Source organism: Diabrotica virgifera, chromosome 6, assembly GCF_917563875.1.
Source record: "Diabrotica virgifera virgifera chromosome 6, PGI_DIABVI_V3a".
NCBI lineage: Eukaryota > Metazoa > Arthropoda > Insecta > Coleoptera > Chrysomelidae > Diabrotica > Diabrotica virgifera.
Genome location: NC_065448.1, coordinates 123,523,887 through 123,549,653, shown reverse-complemented (window position 1 = coordinate 123,549,653; position 25,767 = coordinate 123,523,887). Strand labels below are relative to the sequence as shown.

At 36.1% G+C, this 25,767-nt stretch overlaps 1 protein-coding gene across 1 annotated transcript in view; it reads left to right on the top strand.

Annotated features, from left to right (window-relative positions):
* Window positions 1-12,594: 12,594 nt before the first annotated feature.
* The window catches only part of LOC114338672 (facilitated trehalose transporter Tret1), a 92,722-nt gene continuing 79,549 nt past the window's right edge, over window positions 12,595-25,767 (top strand). Inside the window, exon 1 of the mRNA XM_028289276.2 lies at window positions 12,595-12,991. Within this exon, the coding sequence (XP_028145077.1) occupies window positions 12,925-12,991 (67 nt within the window). The 5' untranslated portion in view covers window positions 12,595-12,924. The remainder of the gene's footprint in view (window positions 12,992-25,767) is intronic.

The window sequence follows — 25,767 nt, the reverse complement described above, 5'->3', positions numbered from 1 at the left end:
ACTATAAAACTTAGCAAAGTAACACGTGAGGTTTATTCGTTAAAATTAATATTTAACACAAAATAGTCTGCCAAAACAAGTTAGGTGTACTTTTGTGATTATTGCTGCATAAGCTATTCCCCGAAAAACATTGTGATAAACAGCAGAAATCGTTTAAAATGCCTTAACGGTTTTTAGCTGTATTGCATTGCGTCATTTTGTTAAATATATTTCTGCAACATCGGCTATATGCTCTTAACGGATTTTTGTAGTAGCTTTTGCATTCTAGGTCGCTATTATTTTACAATGTGAACCTTTTAAATAAACATAAAGGATTTTTGTAGAAGAATTTTTTTTTATTATAACAAATAATAAAAGTAAGATCCATTTAAAGCAACTTAAAGTATATTGCTTGTATAAGATTGTGTTATAAGGTAGTTAGTATATTTTGGTCACATTAAGTATTAATGTTTAGATCAGTGCTTTCACTAAACGGGTTTTACCAGTCGATAGTTTCTCTCTTTCTACTACTCTCTATGAACAAACCCGAAAAATGACCAAACATGGACTTAACGGATTTTTGCAGTAAGCCCACGATATACGACTGTTATTGGCGGTTGGTTGCCTAATAAGCTAAAAATTTGACCATTTAGACTACTAAAACCATTTATTTTAGTCTTACTTAACCAACGTTATTGAATTATTGCTATTGCATCCTCCTCCGACATCCAGTCGGCGACAGAGTGTCGCCATTACCACCTTTTTGCGTTGGAGATTGCATTGAATAATTTTTACCTTTTTCCGACGTCCTTTTCTATAGCTGAGGTGACGTACGGTTCTTTTAGGCGTTCATTGCCTCCTAGTTTTAGGTGGCGGCAGCCTCTGTCGTTTTGGCGCTTCGTCTGCATGGTTCATCGCCACCATCTGATGGTCGTCACCCTTCTGTGAGACTTATGGATTTTGATTTTTACCTTATGATGGAGAGTGCACCATCTCGCAACTGACAAGTCTGTATTTTGCACTATTAGCCTCCGCAGCACTATTTCTGGGTCATCGGAGGTGGTAGTGACATCCTCCGAGATCCATAGAGATGCTTTGGTAATTTTCGAAAGCTTATCCTGACTGAAAACAGCCAGTGATGCTTCCTCCCACAGTTTTGAGGTCAGCTATAATCTTTTCCATCCCAGCAAGTGCCACATCGTCATCGCAGATTATTCTGATAATCTCACTCTGGGTGGCAAGTTTAGAGTATCTACCTATCAACCAATATATATTTTGTAATAGACTAAGTTTTTAATCCAATGGCATATAAAACAACATAATGTTATTCTACATACATCCCACCAGACTTACTGTTTTCAGTCTTTTCACCATTGGATTGAAAATCTAGTGATAATCTCACTAGGGTTCTTCTTCTTCTTCACGTGCCATATCAGAATTATTCGACGTTGGCGATCACCATTGCGAAGGCTTCTCGATCTTCTGCAATATGGAATAGTTGTCCTGCATTTGATATCTGAGTCCATTCACGAATGTTTTTGAACCAAGAAACTTGTTTTCTTCCTACACCTCTACGGCCCTCTATTTTGCCTTTAAGGATCAGTTGGAATATTTTATATCGACTTCCCCTCACTATATGTCCCAGATAAGACATTTTTTGACGTTTAACAGTCTTTAGCAGTTCTCTATCTTTGTTGACCTTCCTTAGTACTTCTTCATTAGTTTTTCTTGCTGTCCAGGGTATCTTCAGCATCCGTCTATGAATCCACATTTCCAATGCTTCAAATCTGTTCATAATCGATACTTTTAGCGTCCACACTTCTGCACCATACAAAAGTATGTACCAAACATAGCACTTGACCATTCTTTGTCTTAGTTCTAAACTGAGATGATTATTGCAGAGAAATGACATCATTTTCGTAAAAGTGGTTTTAGTCATTGCTATTCTACATTTTATCTCTATGTCTGGATCTAGTTGGTCCGTTATCACAGTTCCCAGATATGTCATTTTGTGAACTTTCTCAACTTGGATTCCGTTTAATTGAAGCTTTGCATCGGGATGTGGGTCACGACTAAACACTAAAAATTTGGTTTTATTTGAGTTTATTTTAATGCCCATTTCCTCTCCTACCTCGTGAATACGATCAAGCAGAATTTGGAGACCTTCAATATTATCTGACAGAATTGTCTGACGCCTCGTTGTATGGAGATTTCATCGGTGTAGTTATCTCAAATTTTGACCGTAGCAGTTTGATTCCAGTACAAATTTTTAATGACACGAATATCTTTGTCATCTATTCCGATATTTTTTAGTATTTGCATTAATTTTACATGCTGTATTTTATCGAATGCCTTTTCGAAGTCTACGAAACATACAAATACATCTTTTCTTTGATCACGGCATTTTTGTAATAGAATGTTAAGCGCAAAAAGTGCCTCCGTGGTACCCATAGCATTTCTAAAACCAAATTGGGTATCTTCGAGATCTTCTTCGCATTTGCGTCTAATTCTGTTGTGAAGTATTCTTAGGAAAATTTTAAGAGTGTGGCTCATTAGGCTAATTAATCGATATTCTGAGCATTTTCTCGCATTGTGTTTTTTAGGTATTGCGACAAAGATGGATTTGAGCCAATCTGTGGGAATCACTCCGGTGTTATATATTGAATTAAAAAGTCTTACTACTACTTTTATGTTACCATCCTCTATTATTAATTATTTATATGGGAAATAAGCCACAATTAAAATGAAAAAAATAATTTTATTAACGTTTCGACGCCCAAATCGGGTGCCGTTGTCAAAATACAAAATATTACTAAAATAAACTAAAGTGTTGTTGATAATAATAAATAATTAATCATAAAAATGCCACAAGGAAATAGCTTCAGAACAACATCCTCTATTAGTTTCAGCAACACAGTTGCTGTATCATCTGGACCACAAGCTTTCTGGGTCGTCAGTACAGTTTTGGTAGAATTCGGTAATATTATTCCTATCATCTTCAAACAACTCTGATATATACAGTTGCCATTCTTTTCTTATTTCGTGCTCATTTACAATAATTTTGTTATTATTGCCAACGAGCACAGAGGGAACTCGTTTTTTAAATATGTTACTTATTTCTTTTAGTTTTTTGTGCACATTAAACAAGTCGTGTCTAGGTATCACATGCTCCATTTCGTCGCACCTTTCTCTCATCCATTTTTCTTTGGCTAATTTGATCTCCTTTTTTATTCTTCTCTGCAGGTGTCTATATTCTGTTTTATTAGATTTGATCAGTCGTCGTTGTTCCATTAATTTCAAGATTTCGTCTGGCATCCATTTATTTTTCTTGATTAAGTTTTTTCTACAATCATTGTTTGTGGAGATTTCGTTAACTTCATTTTTAAATTCACTCCATATTTCTTCTGGATCTTCTAGTTGTTCTCCGATGTTTTTATTCTATTGTTAAATTCTTTTTTAATGTTATGTTTTATGTTTATATCGTCAAAGCTAAGTACATTGGTTTTTGGTTTTTGTCGCTGAATTCGTTTTAACCTTAGTTCAGTATCTGCTACAAGTGGTTGATGATCAGATCCAATATCTGCCCCAGGAAATGTAGTGACTTTTTTGACGGCATTTCGGAAACGTTCATTTACAAGTATATAGTCTATTTGATTTAAAAATGAATAACCATTTTCAATTTCGTTGCAAAACGAAAATACAGCCGAACCATATTCTGGTCCAATCAGAGAGTGCTGCAGGCAGCTCTACCGGTTTCGAAACTTATTATTCTCTCATCAGGAGGCACATATGCTGCTCTCCCTGATCCAACCAAAACAAACCCCAGCGTGCGGTCCCGGATTGCAACGAACGAAATGGCATAGATGCCCTAGCTGCAACTGCTAGCAAAAAGACTAAGTTTTCACTCTAATGGAATATAAAACAACATAATGCTATTCTACATCCCACCAGAATGAAAACAACGGGAACCTTCTCTGGTTACACCTCCGAGGCTTCTACAATTTGCAAGCCATACGGATGCTGAGACTAAGGAAGATGAGGGAATTCTACAATTTACAATTCACGTCCCATCTGCTCAGCGCGGTAAAGTTCCAACGAGAATGGTTCCCTTCATAATCCACACAGAGTAAATGTAAATCAAAAGTGAATAACCATTTTCAATTTCGTTGCAAAACGAAAATACAGCCGAACCATATTCTGGTCCAATCAGAGAGTACTGCAAGCACCTCTACCGGTTTCGAAACTTATTAGTCTCTCATCAGGAGGCACATATGCTGCTCTCCCTGATCCAACCTAAACAAACCCCAGCGTGCAGTCCCGGATTGCAACGAACGAAATGGCATACATGCCCTAGCGGCAACTGCTAGCAAAAATACTAAGTTCTCACTCTAATGGAATATAAAAAACATAATGCTATTCTACATCCCACCAGAATGAAAACAATGGGAACCTTCTCTGGTTACACCTCCGAGGCTTCTACAATTTGCAAGCCATACGGATGCTGAGACTAAGGAAGATGAGGGAATTCTACAATTTACAATTCACGTCCCATCTGCTCAGCGCGGTAAAGTTCCAACGAGAATGGTTCCCTTCATACTCCACACAGAGTAAATGTAAATCAAAAGTGAATAACCATTTTCAATTTCGTTGCAAAACGAAAATACAGCCGAACCATATTCTTGTCCAATCAGAGAGTGCTGCAAGCACCTCTACCGGTTTCGACACTTATTAGCCTCTCATCAGGAGGCACATATGCTGCTCTCCCTGATCCAACCAAAACAAACCCCAGCGTGCAGTCCCGGATTGCAACGAACGAAATGGTAGAGGTGCTTGCAGCACTCTCTGATTGGACCAGAATATGGTTCGGCTGTATTTTCGTTTTGCAACGAAATTGAAAATGGATCATTTTTGATTTACATTTACTCTGTGTGGAGTATGAAGGGAACCATTCTCGTTGGAACTTTACCGCGCTGAGCAGATGGGACGTGAATTGTAAATTGTAGAATTCCCTCATCTTCCTTAGTCTCAGCATCCGTATGGCTTGCAAATTGTAGAAGCCTTGGAGGTGTAACCAGAGAAGGTTCCCATTCTTTTCATTCTGGTGGGATGTAGAATAGCATTATGTTGTTTTATATTCCATTAGAGTGAAAACTTAGTCTTTTTGCTAGCAGTTGCCGCTAGGGCATCTATGCCATTTCGTTCGTTGCAATCCGGGACTGCACGCTGGGGTTTGTTTTGGTTGGATCAGGGAGAGCAGCATATGTGCCTCCTGATGAGAGACTAATAAGTTTCGAAACCGGTGGAGGTGCTTGCAGCACTCTCTGATTGGACGAGAATATGGTTCGGCTGTATTTTCGTTTTGCAACGAAATTGAAAATGGTTATTCATTTTTGATTTACATTTACTCTGTGTGGAGTATGAAGGGAACCATTCTCGTTGGAACTTTACCGCGCTGAGCAGATGGGACGTGAATTGTAAATTGTAGAATTCCCTCATCTTCCTTAGTCTCAGCATCCGTATGGCTTGCAAATTGTAGAAACCAGAGAAGGTTCCCATTGTTTTCATTCTGGTGGGATGTAGAATAGCATTATGTTGTTTTATATTCCATTAGAGTGAAAACTTAGTCTTCTTCTATTTGATTTCTTGAAGACTCAGGGTTACTGCTAGTATCAAATGGGGCTTTCCAAGTGTATAGTCGTCGTTTGGGTAGTTTATACCAGGTGTTTGCAATGATCATATCGTTTTCTTTACAAAATTCATACAATCTCTGTCCTCGATCGTTAGGTTGCCCAAGATCATAAGGACCTACAGTCTGACCTCGTCGACCTTCTCCAATTTTTGCATTGAAGTCGCCTATAATATATAAAATTTCGTGTTTATTAAGTTTCTGCAAGATGTCTTGGATCTGATCTGATCACTAGAGTAAGTTTACGATTTAAATTTAAAAGTGGGCGCTTTTGCTTGACTGCTGGAGGTGGGAAAGATTGCTCTGTCCAATTCCTCCATCAGGCTACGTTTGATAAGGTTTTCCCGATCAACAGTAACCTTGCCGTACGGGTTTACCTTATCTATGATAGAGACCCGGCGGGCCGGGTCTCTATCCTTCTCTATAGAAGGGGTGTACGGCGGTTTCCGGGAGGTTATAGAAAGAGCAGTGGCATTTCCACCGCTGCGTACCTACCTTCTCGTGCTTTTGCGGCGTGCCCTCCCTGGAAGTGCTTGGGTGAAGGAGATTGACACTGGGGGCTGTAGATTCCTCTGTAGTTCCTAACCTCTTTTGGAGGAGGAACTTTTGACAGCCTCTGATGCGGGCCCCTTCAACTTTGCTTTTGGAAGAGGCTGAAGAGGGATGAGTGGCTCCCGCAAGTGCATTTCCCATCTCCTCTCTGGCCTTCCTCCTTGTTTTACGTTGGCGCCACAAGGTCTATGGTGCTTTGGTCGAGGCTCCCCTTGAGCCAAAACTTGAGGTGAACATTGTTGTCCATCCTCAACTGCAGCTTCTGTCTGTGGTAAACCTTTTAGTCCAGCCTCGGGATTTGGTTCTGTTTTTCTCATTTGAGTCCGTGATGTTCCCACCACTAGCTAGGGATAGATTGATCACTCCTGGCACAGCCTCGCATTACCAGAGGAAGGCTATATGCAATGGGGTTTTGCCTGGTACCCCAAGGGGATCCATATACCCTGTGGAAATGCAGCCATCGGCACTATTAACATCCACCTTAGATTGAATAGATTTGGGTAGGCTGTTTCTTGGTCGCTGAGGAAGTTCGTCAATTTTTAGTCTTCAGATTGCCTAGAAGCGATTGCTAGATAATCCAGAAAATTAAATAGGGACAGGAACTGATCTAGCAAGGTCGTTTCACATCCTTTCATACTTCCCATTAATTAGACCTAGCCCGTTTATACAGGGTACTTTCAATAAGCGGTTCGTATTTTTATACGACTTTATTTAATATACATATAATATTTAAACCATACGACCGTCAATTTAAATTTCAAGTATTCAACTGGTGAATGCAGAGGTTTAATCGGTCATGAAAGTTGGCACAAAAAAAAACTAGAAGTCAGCTACTTCACTGATTTTTTGAATACGTTTCGCTTTATTGTTTTAAAGCATCATCAGTTCACTACAATAAAAAAGTTGACAATGTTTATATAAGTACATCTAACCTGTTATAATATACTTACAAGAAAAATATGTAGTTTATTATTTGATGTTATAATATAAATTGTAGATTTACTCAACATAGAAATAAACTCAAAGAAACATTAATGAGAACCGTGCACTAATAATGTTCATAATAAACTCGATAATCCAGCGATTTAAATTTGACGGCATTAAGTTAATTTAAAACAGGCGTTAAGTTCAGTAACTGTTCTCACTTTTGTAAATAAACATCTCAATGAAGCCAGCCGTCAAATTTAAATCGCTGGATTATCGAGTTTATTATGAACATTATTAGTGCACGGTTCTCATTAATGTTTCTTTGAGTTTATTTCTATGCTGAGTAAATCTATAATTTATATTATAACATCAAATAATAAACTACATATTGATCTTGTAAGTATATTATAACAGGTTAGATGTACTTATATAAACATTGTCAACTTTTTTATTGTAGTGAACTGATGATGCTTTAAAACAATAAAGCGAAACGTATTCAAAAAATCAATGAAGTAGCTGACTTCTAGTTTTTTTGTGTCAACTTTCATGACCGATTAAACCTCTGCACTCACCAGTTGAATACTTGAAATATAATATTTAATATACGTATATAACTGTACAAACTGAATTTATCTTATAGTCCTAAAAATGCACATCCTTATATTTTGAATACAAAAATACCAGCCATGTTCTTGAACGTTCCCGAAAAGCGGAACCGCTCATCCCTAGTACTGCGTAGGCGAACTTTCTGTAGAAATCCCTTCTTCGCTTGTTCGCTGAGTCATTCTTCCAGATGTCTCCGTACGTAACTGGACCCTGTTATTTGCAGTCGGTAAATCGTCACACTGTTCCCTTCTTAAGATCTGAGCATCCCGATAAGCATCTATAGATGAAGGCTCAGGATGACGAAATCCACAGGATTCTCCAGATCTGCGTACACCCCTCAAGAAAAAGTAACAGTCTACTGTGTTTGAAGGGTACGAGATCTTCGGGTTAATGCAACACACAGTAATTCGTATGCCGGTATTGATGAATATAGTATCAAGCATGCTTCTAACAATCTTCCAATCCAGATTTTCTACTGCCCATTAATGGCCTATTTTTGGTAAAGCCAAATTTTTGATGTCATAATTACACACGATTTTCTTCAAATTCGTTAAAGCACGCCATATGTTCTCGAAGCTTTGCGTGTCCGTATAAGACTTCCTGGTCACCATATACAGCAAAGATCGAGGACCATCTTTCAATCGCAGTATTCTTCTAATTTTAGGCTGCTGATTTCTTAATTCGTCCAGGCGGCCGAACTTTCTATTGAATACGGACGAGATTCCTTTAGTCATCTCGAGGTCTTGGGCAACACAGTGGACTGGAGAGACGTCTTCTGGAACACTAAACAGATCTTGCTGAACTTCTGTGGTTACGCCGAATCTAGCACTCTTTCTCTCTACGTAATTTGACATAAATTCCTTAAAACTTGGCTGTGCGGCATCTTTCATCTCCTGTTGGAGGACTCGGGTTTCTTCTATTTCATTCGAGTCAGCATATGGTGCAAGACGATTTATATGAATAACTTTTGGCTCACCGTTGGACAACTTCTTTATTCTGTATATTACGTCATTTATTTTCTTCTTAACTTTATACGGACCTTCCATTGTCTTTGCAGTTAAGGATACAAGCCTCGACGACTTTGTGGATTATAAAGCCAGGCAAGATCACCTACTTCGAAGCTTTTATTCTTGCATCCAGAACCATATTGATCTTTCATTCTGTCACTGGCTATCTGAATGTGTTGTCGGGAAAGTTCATGAATGTTGTTCATTCGTAGCTTCAGGCGGTCGACGTATTCTTCGCCTGCAACATGTTCCACGGAACGTCTACAGCCAAACTCTTGTTCGCACGGCAAACGAACTTCACGACCCAACATCAGGCAGGTTGGTGTCTGACCTGTAGTTTTCTTCACGACTGAGTGGTAGGCAATCAGGAATAAATGAATGTGCTGGTTCCAATCTCGCTGATGTTCAGATACAACTTTGGATAAGTGTTTACCCATCGTTCGGTTCGTCCTCTCGACCATTCAATCTGATTAAGGATGCAGGGGTGTCGTTTTGGTCTTCTTGACACCAATCAATTTACAAACGTTTTAGAAAAGGGCTGACTCAAAGTTTCACCCTTGGTCGGTGTGGATCTCCAAGGGAACACCAAATCGCAACCTCTTATCGCAAACACTCCGCAACGATAGCAGCTTCTTGATTTGGTAATGCATAGGCCTCCGTACATTTCGTAAAATAATCCATGGCTACCAGGATGTATTTTCCAGCATCGGTTTCTGGAAATGGATTTTACCAACTGGACCATTACTGAATGAACACAGTTCACATTTCCGGCACCATCTTCTTACATCATCTTTACAGTTCACCCAATAAAACCGTTCTCAAACCTTTTGCAGAGTCTTCGTAATACCAAAGTGTCCACCCGATGTACCGTCATGCAACTGACGCAATACTTATGACACTTTACTTTTAGGTACAATCAACTGAAGCTTAAATTCTGTACCATCATCGCTCTCAAAGGTTCTGTACAGAAGATCATCTTTTAGTACCAGGCAATTCCATTGGCTTCAGTAGGCCTTGACTTCCGGACTGCATGCACTAATGTTTTACCAACTAGATCTCTCACCTCGACCCATCCAATATAATACTCTTTTTATACATGGATAATCTTCTTGGGAGTCTTATAACTGTTGAGGCTGCCATTTCTCATTAACTACGGTGGTTTCTCTCACGGGACAAAGTTGTTCCCCTTCTTTAGGCCGGTGATTACAAATTTCACCGCAAGGCCGTCTCAAGGGAGCATCTGTATTTAAACGAACTCTTCCAAAACCTCTTCACGCGTCTCTTCGGCATCGTGTCACGAACCACACTCCGTACCATTTCCTCCAAATTTTCATTTTTTTTAATCGCCTTTTTCCACGGTTAGCACACGATGTGAAGCTTGGCTAGCTGCTTCGTGTTCCAAGGCGATAGCAAGTGCTTCATCTAAAACTTTCGGTCATGTTAGTCGTAAAGTTTTCTGCAGTTCACTCTATTTTAACCCATTGATGAAGGTATCTACCGCAATTTTTTCTAATACCCTGTCTGGCACCTCCGGATAAAAAAACCGTACCAAACGAGCCACAACAGCATCAAGTTCTTGCAGATTCTCACTTGCTCGTTGACTTCTACCTCACAGTTGTGCTTTATATACTTGTTGTAGATGGGCATCTCCATAGCGTTTTTATAAACGAGTGAACAAGGTCTTGTAACAATTTTCTTGGCCCTTAGGAATTGACCTTAATATATCTGCAGCATCACCTCGTAGAACAGCAGTCAAGAAAACAGCCTTTTCTTGTACGGTCCAATGATTGGTGCTCGCAATAGCTTCAAATTGTCTAAGGCATATGGACCAAGAAGATTTTCCATCAAATGGTGGTAATTTAAATCTCATATTATGATGCGACGTTTGGTCTCTCGGTGATTTTTCCTTCACTACAGGATCTAACGCTACTGCATTAACTAATGGTTGGATCTTCGTATTGGTTATTATGCTCTCTAATTCTTTGATCTTTTCTTCTACGGTCTCTAATTGTTTGATCTTCTCTTCTAACATTTTTTATTGTCGTCTACACTTTTCTGTACCTTATCGGTTGTTCTAAAAACTTCTTCAAATTTCTCGTTGTTCTGTCTGCAAACTTCTGTACTTAGGTACATGAGAAACACTTTCACATTTCTCGTTGTTCTGTCTACAAACTTCTTCAAGTTTCTCGTGGTTCTTTTTAGAAGTTTCATCGACCTTTTGAGAAACACTTTCGAATTTTCTAAGTTTCATCAATCGTTTGAGAAACAGTTTTTAATTTCGATACAACTGCTTCTTCCGCTGACTGGAAGTGGAACGTCTCTGGGTCATCTTCGTTCTTCTTGATGACATCCTCGAGTCGTGTTTGCAGCGTTTTCTTGGCCCCACCGCTGTCTTCATCCCGTTCCTCTAACTGTTCCCGCAACTCTTTTTCGGAAAGGTCTGCTACCAGCATCTTTGATCGCCACACACGTACTTTTTAACTGTTCTTTTAAAAATCTTTCCGAATACCGAACAATTAACGCACGTTATTTATTCCCGACGAATAAAGTTCAAAAGTCTTTTAGTCACTTTTAATTTATATTTAATCCCACACCTGACACCAATGACAACAATTAAAACAAGCAGTTCGTATCTTTATATCTGTATCTGTATATACGACTTTATTTATATAACTGTACAGACGAAATTTATCTTATAGACTAACTACTCCTAAAAATTCACATCCTTTAAATACAAAACCAATACCAGCCATGTTCTTGAACGTTCCAGAAAAACGGATCCGCCCTTCCCTAGTAATGGGTAGGCGAACTTTCTCGAGAAATCATTTCCTCGCTTGTTCGCTGAGTCATTCTTCCAGATGTCTCCGTACGTGACGCTGTTGAGACGGAACCTGTTATTTGCGTTCGGTAATTCGTCACAATACTATCTTTGGTTACAAGCTATCATTAGACACTTCATTTGTCATTCGATCAGTTTTAATAACGGAGGAATTTTATTTGCGACAGTCAGACGGACGAACAGAGAGGCATAAAACCGGACGTATCTATTTGCTTTCGTCTTGCTAGGGCGCGTCAAATAATATGTCGCTTATATTATTTCCAGAACTTTAAAACAATAAAGTCCTATGCCCTAATACCATTGGGTACATACCTAACTGTATTTGGGCGATAGGCTTTCATTCAACATTCCTTTGTCATTATCATCATCTGGTCTAGTGACGGATGAGTTGTGTTTACAACAGCTCTGGGACAGAGAGACATGCATAATTCAAGGTTTTCACATTTTTTAAAAATGGGTGAAAGAATTAACCGGAATTATTAAATCCGACAATGGATTAGCAATGACACAGCAAATTTTGCAAAATTGTTACCAATTTTTTTGCCATTCTAATGTTAATGTCATAGGCGTAACCAGGATGATCCTAAGGGGGGTTACAACTCCTGAAAGGGGGGGGGTTACAACTACTGGAAGGTCTCTGAGGGCTATGGTGTTAAGCGTATAGAGCTGAAAGTACATCCCAATGGGGGGGGTTATAACCCCCAAAACCCCCCCTGGTTACGCCTATGGTTAATGTAACATCTACGATCGTATCTCTTATTGAACCAAATGCTATCTATGGACTTTTTAGTGTTACTCAATAGTTCAGCGATTTTAATATTTTAAATAAATATGTACAATGTAGATATCAGGATTATTACAATTTTTAAATAATCAATATTTTTTAATATCGTGATAGGTTCTTATCAGTAACAAGCTTCCGAAAAGATAATATACTATATCATAATTATAACGAGTAGGTACCTACTTAATAATAATTGGCATACTTCACTTGGTGACTAAGAATAAATAAAAATGCATGCCATAGAAAAGCGAAAAATATACTAGTATTTAAACCACACGTATTTATTGTTTACTCGTCAGCAATTAACGCGTAAGCACAAACGCCAATTAAGCGAATTTATCAACAAAAAGTAGACTTCGAAATATTCAAACAGTTCAGTTCGACATTTTATACCGTCGAATTATTGTTTTGTAGTTTTTATTCGTATCGGTAGCTTCTTATTGTTTAAATATAAATGCGTGCGCCACAATCAAGTTCAAGTGGGTTTCCAAATTAGTTTTAATCAATCCTTTATTAATGTCGCAGCTAGACAAAATTTCTGGCTATGGCAAACAAAATTGAGGGCAGTATTTTTTCTGGAACATTAACACAATTATTGGCTTCAGTGAGCGGTAAATATCAGTTTATTTTTCTATTTTTGTGTCTGTGTATAACTTTATTTTTGTGACGTTTATTGTATAAAATGCAAGTAACTTGGTTGACTGTTTTGTGTGAACTGTTTTACATTTTTGTTTATTTGACTTTTTATTTTCAGAGAATAAATTAAAAAGCATAAATAAGAATATACACTCACCGGCACAAAATTCCGCCACCCAAGATTTTTGATTAAGTTTGATAATTTATACCTTTATTATTTGTACTCCGATTCTCAAGATTCTTGCACCAGTTTGTAGGTACATATTATATTGCTATCGTTTAATTTTATTCCGGTAACACAAAAATTTTGCTTGCATTGGATTATACGGGGGTGAATGGAAGTGTTGTATTTCCTCCTAACTTTAAAACATTCTGTGGAAAAATGGAAGGGCTGGTTTTGTTTCATAGTCCTGTCATATTATCCCGGAAGCATCACTAAAATTATGTTTTTTGAATTATCCGAATATCTCTTTTCTTGTAAGAGCTGTACCATTTTTGTAAATAAAAACACTGATTGACTCATAAAATAGAGGTTGGATTGATAAGATTAGAATGGTCCGCATGCAGCCCAGATCTCAATCCTCTTGAGTATTTATGGGATGAATTAAAAATGGGAATATTTGCCGTCATCCTAGGCCTCCAGAAAATTTGGTACAGTTATGGCCCTGGTAGAGGAATATCGGGCTATTCCCGAGGCAAGGATAACACATCTTTATTCGATGCCAAACAGATTGCGAGTAGTCGTTGCTGCAAGAGGTGGACATACCCGCTATTGAATTGTTTGGTTTTGTTGTTAATTTTGTTTTGATTTGTTAATTTTAGTAAGTTTGATATTTTTAATTAAAAAACCTTCAAAGCAGTGTTCTTATTTACAGCTCTTACAAGAAAAGAGATATTTGGATAATTCAAAAAATAAAACCTTAGTGATACTTCCAGGATAATACAAAAGGAGTATGAAACAAAATCAGCCCCCAAAATTTTTCCACAAAATTTTTTAAATTTAAGAGAAAATACAACGCTTCCATTCACCTCCGTATAATGCCATCTAAAAAAAATTTTTTTTGTTACCGGAATAATAAAAAACGACATCAATACATGTACCTACAAACTGATGCAACAGTCTTGAAAATCGGAGTACAAATAACAAAGTTATAGCTTGTCAAACTTAATCAAAAATTTTGGGTGGCGGAATTTTGTGCCGGTGAATGTATAATTTACATTTTTATCCGCTTCAAAATCGTTACGTAAAATTTAAAGTATATAATGTATTATGTATTTACCAATCGAGGGTTTGTTAATACAAAATATTGAATATTATTATATGGGATTAAGCCACAAAGCCACAATGAAAATTAAATTTTATAAGTGTTTGACGTTTCGATTTCCAGTCTGGAAATCATTTCCCAAAGATTATTTTAAAAAGGTGATCTATTATTATAACCAAAAATTTGTTTATCGTTGGTTTTTCAAAGTAACTAGTAAGTAACCAACTCCATTCTGTAGAAAATGGTTTAGTTGAAAAATTCTAAGGCTAGCGTTTGTGCCTTCTGGATGACATCAAATTCTTATTATTTTGTGTATTGTGCGATTTTGTATTTATGTATTATACATATTCTGTTTATTCATTTTATATGTTGTTCATATAGGTATGTGTTATTTGTAATTGTAGATGGTGTGTCTCCAATTTTATATTAATCCACTAATGTACTAATGTCGGTGTATTCTTGTTGCTGACTTCTTCCTTTAGTATTGGCAACCTGAGCCTACTACATTCTTCTGATGGGTTTGCTATGGATTTTTCATGTCTGTTTCTTTCATGAATATTGACGTGATTTAATTTCCACTGTATCATGCTATGCTCATTCTCCCCAGGCATTTTATGTATATTTTATGATAGTTTATTCTGACACTTAGTGGTAATTGAGGATTTTCCAATGGCACATTCGTGAAAATGCTGGTGAAAAAAATACTAATAGCCAAATTAGAAAAGGGATGATACATTGACAACAAGAACGAAATAGCCTGGATCCCGCGTACCAAAAAAAAGTTTATTAAAACCAAGCTGAAAATTTCTTAATAGCTTAACGGTGTCTAGTAGGACACATTTTGATGTACGGGAACACTGGAACAGGGGAAGTTTTAATTTTGGAATAGGTTACAAGTTTCGAACATCAAATTACAAAAACAACCCATGTATTTTGTCGGACAGAACTTCTAATTAATTTTTTACCCTTTCATTTTTCATTAGGTAAACTCTCATACAAAAATCAGACTGCTATTTACGACCAATATAATTCCTGTCATTTGAGATGTCCTACGTGTCGGACTTATTAAAATGCTCAACATATTTGTTGGACAAATATTTTTTCTAATATTAAATAAAGTTTGCTATTGAATAAATTTAAAAACAACCCGCTAGTTTTCACAATCATAAACTTGTCAGAATGACACGTTCCACAATTAAAATCACGTTCGACAATTAACACTTCCCCTGTTCCAGTGTTTCCATACATCAAATTTTGTCCGACTATACACGCTATTAACAAATTTTCAGCTTAATAAGAAGGCCTAAAACTTAATGTATCAGCTATCATAGAGCTACTACCATTTTGCACATACACTTATTTTCAACTAGATAATGGATTTTTCAAATAAAATTCTGAATTAGCCATAGGCCCATCGTTATCTTCATTATTAGGAGATATATTCATGGATGACTTCGAACAAAATGTTCTTTATTTGGCCTCTACGATCTAGAAGCATTGACTCTATTTCTGATGGACATCAACAGTAAAGACAAAGCAATTAAATTCGCCATGTAAAAAAAATAGCAATTTATTTCCATCATAAAAAATGACACAGAATATGCAACCGAGCTTTACAGAAAGCCAACCCCCCACAAACAGAGATATACAGTATACAGGGTGGTTCATCTTATTCGCCTCGGTCTCTGTACGGAAAACCACTTTATATACGGATAAAATATACGGATATTTAAAAAAAATTTCTTCACACAAATATACAGGGCCTTTAATACTACAATCTAAAGATAATGTGAATTATACAGGGTGCTCCAAAAAAGAGTGGTATATCATAGTTATATTTTTTCTTATGGAATGCCCTATATCTGATGACATTACTGAATTGACCTTAAAAAATAAGCTATACTTTCATAAGAGTTACCTATACCTAAATACAGGGTGTTTTGATTTATTTCGATTTTTATGGAAATGTTAGGTTTTAGAAAAAAATAAATATCTGCGAATCTAAAGAATCAGTAACAAATTCTTTCTTGGATCTTAATAATAGACTATTTAGTATACTTAAACAGATGATTACTGCAACAAAATTTCTTACAGGGTGGTCAAAATATGAGATTGTTCTATTAACAAATTCAAGCTGTAATAACTTACTTATTTTAAATAGAACACCCTATATCTTACTAGACTATCGCGTAGAAAATTTACTTAGCTTTCAATTTGTATTAGAGTTTACTATACCTATCTTTTACAGGGTGGTCAAAATATTAGATTGTTCTATTAACAAATTCAAGCTGTAATAACTTACTTATTTTAAATGGAACAACCTGTATCTTACTAATCTATCGCGTAGAAAATTTACTTTGCTTTAAATTCTTATTAGGGTTTCCTATACCTATCTCCCTTCATTTTTTAAATATTTGAAGATTTCCTAATTTGTAAGCTTTAAAAATTAGAATTAAGTACCTATGTCGTGGTTATGTACAACACATCACCAACACCGGAAATATACTTAAATATCTTAGTCAAGATACTTTCGTTAATAAAATTCATATTTTTATCATTTAATCACACAGAGTGTTCTTATTTTAAATGACATACTCGATATTCTATTCTTTATAATGGAAGATATTTAAAATCTCTTCAATTCCATGTAAACATTCTCAATACACATGTTATTCTGTAAATATAAATTCCCATGTTAGTCTGTAAATACCCATTTTTTACATATTTTTGTACAATAGACTCGTTTTCGTCATAGTAGCCATTGCATTTAATTGTTTGTAATTGCGATTCAAAGATTCAAACAAAAAATGATGTTCTTAAATTTACTTAATAAACGTTGGTTTAAGATATGGAAAATACTTATACGGAATGAAATATAATTTAAATATTTTCCAGAATACGGCATCTAATATAGGGTATGCAGTTTAATATAAACATATTATTCAATGTCACATGTAGGCCAAAACCAACTAAAATAATACAACACTCTGTGTGATTACATGATAACAATGAAAATTTTATTAACGACAGTATCATGTCTAAGTATATTGCCGGTGTTGGTGATGTGTTGTACATTTATGTATCCACGACTCGCGACATATTTACTTAATTCTAATTTTTAAAGCTTGCAAATTAGGAAATCTTTAAATATTTAACAAATGAAGGGAGATAAGTATAGGAAACCCTAACAAGAATTGAAAGCTAAATAAATTTTCTACGTGATAGGCTAGTAAGATATAAGGTGTTCTATTTAAAATAAGTAAGTTATTACAGCTTGAATTTGTTAATAGAACAATCTAATATTTTGACCACCCTGTAAAAAGATAGGTATAGGAAACCCTAATACAAATTGAAAGCTAAGTATATTTTCTACGCGATAGACTAGTAAAATACAGGGTGTTCTATTTAAATTAAATAAGTTATTACAGCTTGAATTTGTTAATAGAACAATCTCATATTTTGACCACCCTGTAAGAAACTTTGTTGCAATAAGCATCTGCTTAAGTATGCTAAATAGTCAATTATTAAGATCCAAGAAAGAATTTGTTACTGATTCTTAGATTCGTAGATATTTAGTTTTTTCTAAAACCTTACATTTTTATAAAAATCTAAATAAATGAAAACACCCTGTATTTAGGTATAGGGAACCCTTTTGAAAGTATAGCTTATTTTTAAGGTCAATTCAATAATGTCATCATATATAGGGCATTCTATAAGAAAAAATATAACTTTAATATACCACTCTTTTTTGGAGCACCCTGCATAATTCACATTATTTTTAGATTGTAGTATTAATGGCCCTGTATATTACTGTGAAGAAATTTTTTTAAAATATCAAGTAGTTTTCCGTACAGACACCGAGGCGAATAAGATGAACCACCCTGTATTTAAATTAGAATCATTCCAGAAACGTTCACAAGAAGAGACTTAAAGAATAATTTCCATAATCAATTGGTCTATCAACAATTCTTGAATTAAATTGAACTGCGAAAATGCCTTTTTTCTATCCAACTTTTAACCTACATTCTAGGACGTTTGAGCTTATTTTTTATTATTTTGCGGTATGCTATATGGAGATGACACAAATTGGTATTTTGTCTGTCTCATATTTGGGACATATTTATTTTCACTGAGTGCATTCAAAATTTTGGCTCTTTTTTAAAATCAAATTCATGAAATTTTCTTGTTATTCCACTTTTAATTTGTTCAGTAAACTTTATATTTACATCCTGCATTGTTGTTTGGGGATCTCCACTTTTACTTTACTTCGAATCAAATGACGTTCCATTCTTAAAAAAATTACACATTGCTTATAGGTAATAATTACTTTCTCATTAACCGATAATGCACACTTTTAGTACATACCTGTATATTTAACTTATAATCCCGCTCCATTGTTTTCATTCTTTTTACCAATTAACTGTAACCATAGCATTTATTTAATTAATCTATATTACCTAATTTAAGTTAATTTAAATGCAATAAGTATAATAGTCACTTTTATAGTCTGCAACAAACACCTGAAAGAAAATCTTATAAAGTAGAAACCGAATTGATACCATTTCCTATTGGAAACATATTTTTTTCTACGACCGTTTAATAACATGCTCATTATTCGATATTTTTCATAGATAATAGCACCCATTACTGTACCCGTGAGTAATAATTCATTACTCACGGGCTGAAGTTACTCACGGGTCATTACTCACGGGCTGAAGTTAGATTCAAGTGACGCATGCCACTTTTAATATTAATCCGTATATTAACTTCAAAAAAAATTACTTAAAGTTGTTTATTTAGTACAATAATTATTGTAATTTATATCAATAATTAACATCGAAAATTTTTAAAGGAATTTCAACTTTAACAATGTCAGTATATTTTTTACGTTTATATCTTGTTTACTAAAAATTTTGACGTTTGTCATTTATTTTAGTGACAGTGACATTAGCTCATTTTGTTTATGTTAATTGGAATTTATAACTAATATTGTGTTTATTTTTCAAGTCATATTGTGTTAAATATGTTATAATATATTATGTATAGTTGTTATATTATTATATTATACAGGGTGTCCCAAAAGTAGTGGAACGGTCGAATATTTCGCGAACTAAACATCGGATCGAAAAACTGAAAAATACGTGTTTAATCATTTTCAAAAATCTATCCAATGACACCAAACACCAACCCCCATTACACCCCCTGGAGGTGGTGTGGAGGGTAACTTTAAAATCTCAAATGGAAACCCCTAGTTTTTCTTGCAGATTTGGATTTGTTACGTAAAAGTAAGCAACTTTTATTCAAGACATTTTTTCGAACTGTGGATAGATGGCGCTATAATTGAGAAAAACGATTTATCCTGATACCATAGGTAAATTATAGAAACGGTCTAATATCTCGAGAAATACACTTCCAAATGAGAAACCAAAAAAAAAAAGGTTTTTAATACTTTTCGAAAACCTATCGAATAACACTAAACATGACCCTCCAACCCATCCCCTGGAGGTGGGGTGGGGGTAACTTTAAAATGTTAAATAGCAACCCCCACTTTTTATTACAGATTCGGATTCGTCATGAAAAATTAAGCAACATTTATTCGAAACATTTTTTAGAATTGTTGATAGATGGCGCTTTAATTGGAAAAATACGATTTATTAGCGCCATCTATCAGCAATTTTAAAAAATGTTTCGAATAAATGTTGCTTAATTTTTCATGACGAATTCGAATCGGCAATAAAAAGTGGGGGTTGCTATTAAGGATTTTAAATTTACCCCCCACCCCGTCTCCAGGGGGTGGGTTGGACGGTCATTTTTGGTGTTTATCGATAGGTTTTCGAAAAATATTAAAAACCTGTTTTTGGTTTCTCATTCGGAAGCGTATTTCTCAAGATATTAGACCGTTTCTATAATTTACCCATGGTATCAGGATAAATCGTTTTTCCCAATTATAGCGCCATCTATCCACAGTTCGAAAAAATGTCTTGAATAAAAGTTGCTTACTTTTACGTAACGAATCCAAATCTGCAAGAAAAACTAGGGGTATCTATTTGAGATTTTAAAGTTACCCCCCACCCCACCTCCAGGGGGTGTAGTGGGGGTTGGTGTTTGGTGTCATTGGATAGATTTTTGAAAATGATTGAACACGTATTTTTCAGTTTTTCGATCCGATGTTTAGTTCGCGAAATATTCGACCGTTCCACTACTTTTGGGACACCCTATATATAGTTAAATGTAAATATACATTATAACTATTGAAATACGTCCACCAACAACAGCCATTTCCTATTTATTAGATTAATTGACAGTAGGTACTTAGTAGTAGCTTATAATTTTTCGGAAACGAATAGAACTTATATTGACCATTTCTAGTCGTATTTTTATAATAAATAATTATTTGGTAATAGTAGGCATTAATTATTCAGCCACGTACTAGGGGTAAATAGCATTTAGCTGTTCTTGTAAATTATTATAATTTAAATCTCGAGTAGTTGATAATTAAATTTTTTACTAATTAAAATAAAATAGGTCGTAGAAAAAGTATAGTATTCTACTCGCATGTAATGGCTATTACTCACTCTGATGAATTACGACACTCGCCTACGGCTCGTGTCGCAAACTTCATCATCGTGAGTAATAGCCATCATTACATGCTCGTTGAATAATATACTATTAATTGTCTATTTTATGTACCCTGTAAATAATAATATGTGCACCCACACTTGAAACTCCCTGCCTGCATCGACTTTTTGCATTGTGTTTGGGATGACGTCAAGAAAAAAGTCTACAATAGAAAGGATGTAAATGTATAATTGCATTCATAGTGCATAAAATGCATCCACAAGTACAGTGGTATCCAGATAAGTCGGCTCCCGATAACCTGAAAGTCCGGCTAACCCGGACCGATTTTTATCAGACAAACATTTCAACAATAAAAAATTACTATCCGTTGCAAGATAATTCGGATGGAATTCACCAGACTATTTTGTGCTTGTTATCGGCCCAGTCTCTTAATCTGGGGAATTCCATCAGAATTATCTTGCAAGGGATAGTATGTAATATAATATTTGAGAGATAATGTGTATTTGTCTAATTTGCACTATGTATACGATAGTAAAAATGACTCATGGCACACGGCGGCGGCGGCAGACCGACGGTCATTGTCTCGGATTTATCGGAAACAACAGGCACCTGTTATTCCTTTATTTTTTTCAAACTGTCTTAGCATTGTTTAAAAAAGACTAAAAGACTATTTAAAAAATTATTTTTAAACAATGGTCTTAGTTTTCACTGTTCATAACATCGTTCCGATTGTGACTGTATTGTGTGTAATACAGTCTTGTATTGTTTACTTCCGTTTCCTTAGGTTTGTGTTTGCGTGTTTTTAATAATTTAGATGTGTAGGTACTGTGCATATATAATATTTCATGTTATTTTAACTATAATGGAGTTTATCTGTAAGTATACCGTATTTTATTAATTTTTACCATATTCTCCGGCTAACCCGGATTTTCGATAACCCGGATCGGCCGCGGTCCCGATTAATCCGAGTTATCGAGGTTCCACTATATCCATAAACATGTCAAAATCAGAATAGTAAAGGTCATATTTTGTTACACCGGGGTTTTGGGGTCGTTGAAAATGAATACGCCATCACCTCCGCAGCACCTGATGCCCAGTCACGACTAAAGGCACGTTATCTTATGGAGTTTTGAGGGCTCTCGACAGTACAGATTCATATATTGACCATTCATCGTGGCTTACTTACTCCTGGCAGAGTGTTTGCCGCTCTTTTGGGTTCTCTGATTCATTTGTAACGGTGAATAACTCCGCTGTTGTCTTTTTATTATTATAGCAGCGTTTTGTGTGACTTTGCCCTGTTTACAAGTTTCCTCCATTCTTTCCGGTCCTTACACCGCTTCTTCCAATTGTAGATTCTAAGCGTCTTTATGTCGCCAATACTGGATCTCATGATCTCTCCATCTTGTTTTGGGTCTTCTATTTTGTCTCTTTGTTGTTGGTCTCCAGCCGGTTATTCGCTTTATAGCAGAGCGGCACACCCCCAAAAAGACGCTTATTTCTCGATTTACTGACCACGGAGAAGTTAGTGGCCAACTTTAGTAATAGGCGAGCGGAAGGCACCCCCAAAATGACCAGGTACTGACCACGGAGAGGTGAATGGCCAATTTTAAACATACTGTATGTTTTTGACGGTGCTGAAAACGAAAATGAGATTTTTTTTTTAATTTCTTGTTGAGGAACATTGTCAAAATCGTAATTTTACCCTAAAAGTAAAAAAAAATAAATCACGTTTTTTTGCGTTTACCTCGCTACGAGTCTGTTCCATTTTAATATTTTTTTCTGAAAATTTTACAGTATATAGCTCTAATATTTCTGAGGATAACAGTACCTGTTTCAAGCTTCAATTCTTATTCTGAAAAGGTTATGAATGTTTCAAAGGAAAAGGTGCGGATTTGTGCATTGCAAAGTTTAATCGCAAAAGTTAAGTGACGAAATTTAAAATTTAGCCTCTTTATTACGTTTATGTTAAAACAGAGAGTAGGGGAGAGCGGGTACAATTGTAACATTTTTTACTTGTAATTTTTTATTTAAAAATGGGTTCCATACAAGTGGGATATAAAAATAGGGGGATATATGTTGAACATTTAACTTCAATTTCCAATTTTATTGTGTAAGTTTTATTGATTAGGTAACAAGAAAAATGCATCATTTTAACTTAACAACAAGTGTTACATCTGTACCCATTCAAGGGACAATTGTAACACATAAAGGGGACAAATGTAACAAGGTCAAGATCATCGAATTGTATTCAACTTATCCCCAAAATAAGTATTTATAAACAGGTGTCTTGTAAACCAATAAGGGATTAAATATTATATAAAGACATACTACTACTTAAAGTGAAGTGTATTCCAAAACACACACACACACACACACACACACACACACACACACACACACACACACACACACACACACACACACACACACACACACACACACACACACACACACACACACACACACACACACACACACACACACACACACACACACACACACACACACACACACACACACACACACACACACACACACACACACACACACACACACACACACACACACACACACACACACACACACACACACACACACACACACACACACACACACACACACACACACACACACACACACACACACACACACACACACACACACACACACACACACACACACACACACACACACACACACACACACACACACACACACACACACACACACACACACACACACACACACACACACACACACACACACACACACACACACACACACACACACACACACACACACACACACACACACACACACACACACACACACACACACACACACACACACACACACACACACACACACACACACACACACACACACACACACACACACACACACACACACACACACACACACACACACACACACACACACACACACACACACACACACACACACACACACACACACACACACACACACACACACACACACACACACACACACACACACACACACACACACACACACACACACACACACACACACACACACACACACACACACACACACACACACACACACACACACACACACACACACACACACACACACACACACACACACACACACACACACACACACACACACACACACACACACACACACACACACACACACACACACACACACACACACACACACACACACACACACACACACACACACACACACACACACACACACACACACACACACACACACACACACACACACACACACACACACACACACACACACACACACACACACACACACACACACACACACACACACACACACACACACACACACACACACACACACACACACACACACACACACACACACACACACACACACACACACACACACACACACACACACACACACACACACACACACACACACACACACACACACACACACACACACACACACACACACACACACACACACACACACACACACACACACACACACACACACACACACACACACACACACACACACACGTGTGCCATGTGCCATGAATGTTGACCGTAGTTTGGCGATGTTAAGTGAGGTAGTTACGTTGTTAGATAAAAATAGTGGTTTTTATGCCTGGCGAGTAAAATTAATTAAATTTTGTATTTTTTGGATATTCGCTCTAGTTGTAGAGTTATTTTTTAGTAAGGGCGGCATAAGTATTGACTCATATTATACATTTATTAATATACTTATATTAAATTGAGATTAGATTGCGTGATGTGGTAAAAATTCTGACAAACCATTGGCATGTCGTTGTGGTACAATTGTAACACTAGCAACGGGTACAATTGTAAAGTATTTTACCCATACCCGTATATACCTACATACATTTATATATCTTTGTATCACTATGTATATAATATATATAGCGTGTCCCAAAAGTAGCGGAACGGTCGAATATTTCGTGAACTAAACATCTAAAAAACACGTTTCCAATAATTTTTTAAAATCTATCCAATGACACCAAACGCAATCCCCCGCTCCATCCCTTGGAGGTGGGGTGGGGGCTAACTTTAAAATCTTAAATAGAAACTGCCAGTTTTTATTCCAGATTTTGTTTCCTTATGTAAAAGTAAGCAACTTTTATTTGAGAGATTTCTTCGAATTGTGGATAGATGGCGCTATAATCGGAAAAAACAATGTATTGTAATGCCATAGGTAAATTATAAAAACGCTCTAATATATTAAGAAATACAATTTCAAATGAAAAACCAAAAAATACGTATTTATTATTTTTTAAAAACCTATCGAATAACACCAAACATGACCTTCTACCCCAGCCCCTACAGGTGGGATGGGGGTTAGCTTTAAAATGTTAAATAGCAACCTATATTTTTTATTGCAAATTTGCATTAATCATGAAAAATTGAGCAACACTTATTTAAAACATTTTTTTAGAATTGTTCATAGATGGCGCTATAATTGGAAAAAGACTATTTATTAGCGCCATCTATCAAAAATTCTAAAAATTGTTTCGAACAAATGTTGTTTCGAACAAAAATGAGAGTTGCTGTTTAAGATTTTAGAGTTACCCCCCACCCCACCTCCAGGTTGTGGAGTGGGGGGGTCGTATTTGGTGCCCTTCGAAAGGTTTTTAAAAAATATTAAAAACGTTTTTTTTTGTTTTTCCTTTGGGAGTGTATTTCTCCAGATATTAGACCGCTTCTATTATTTACCTATAACATCAGAATAAATGATTTTTTTCGATTTTAGCGCCATCTATCCATAGTTTAGAAAAATGTCTCGAATAAAAGTTACTTAGTTTTACGTAAGGAATCAAAATATGGAATAAAAACTTGGGGTCCTCATTTAAGATTTCAAAGTTACCTCCC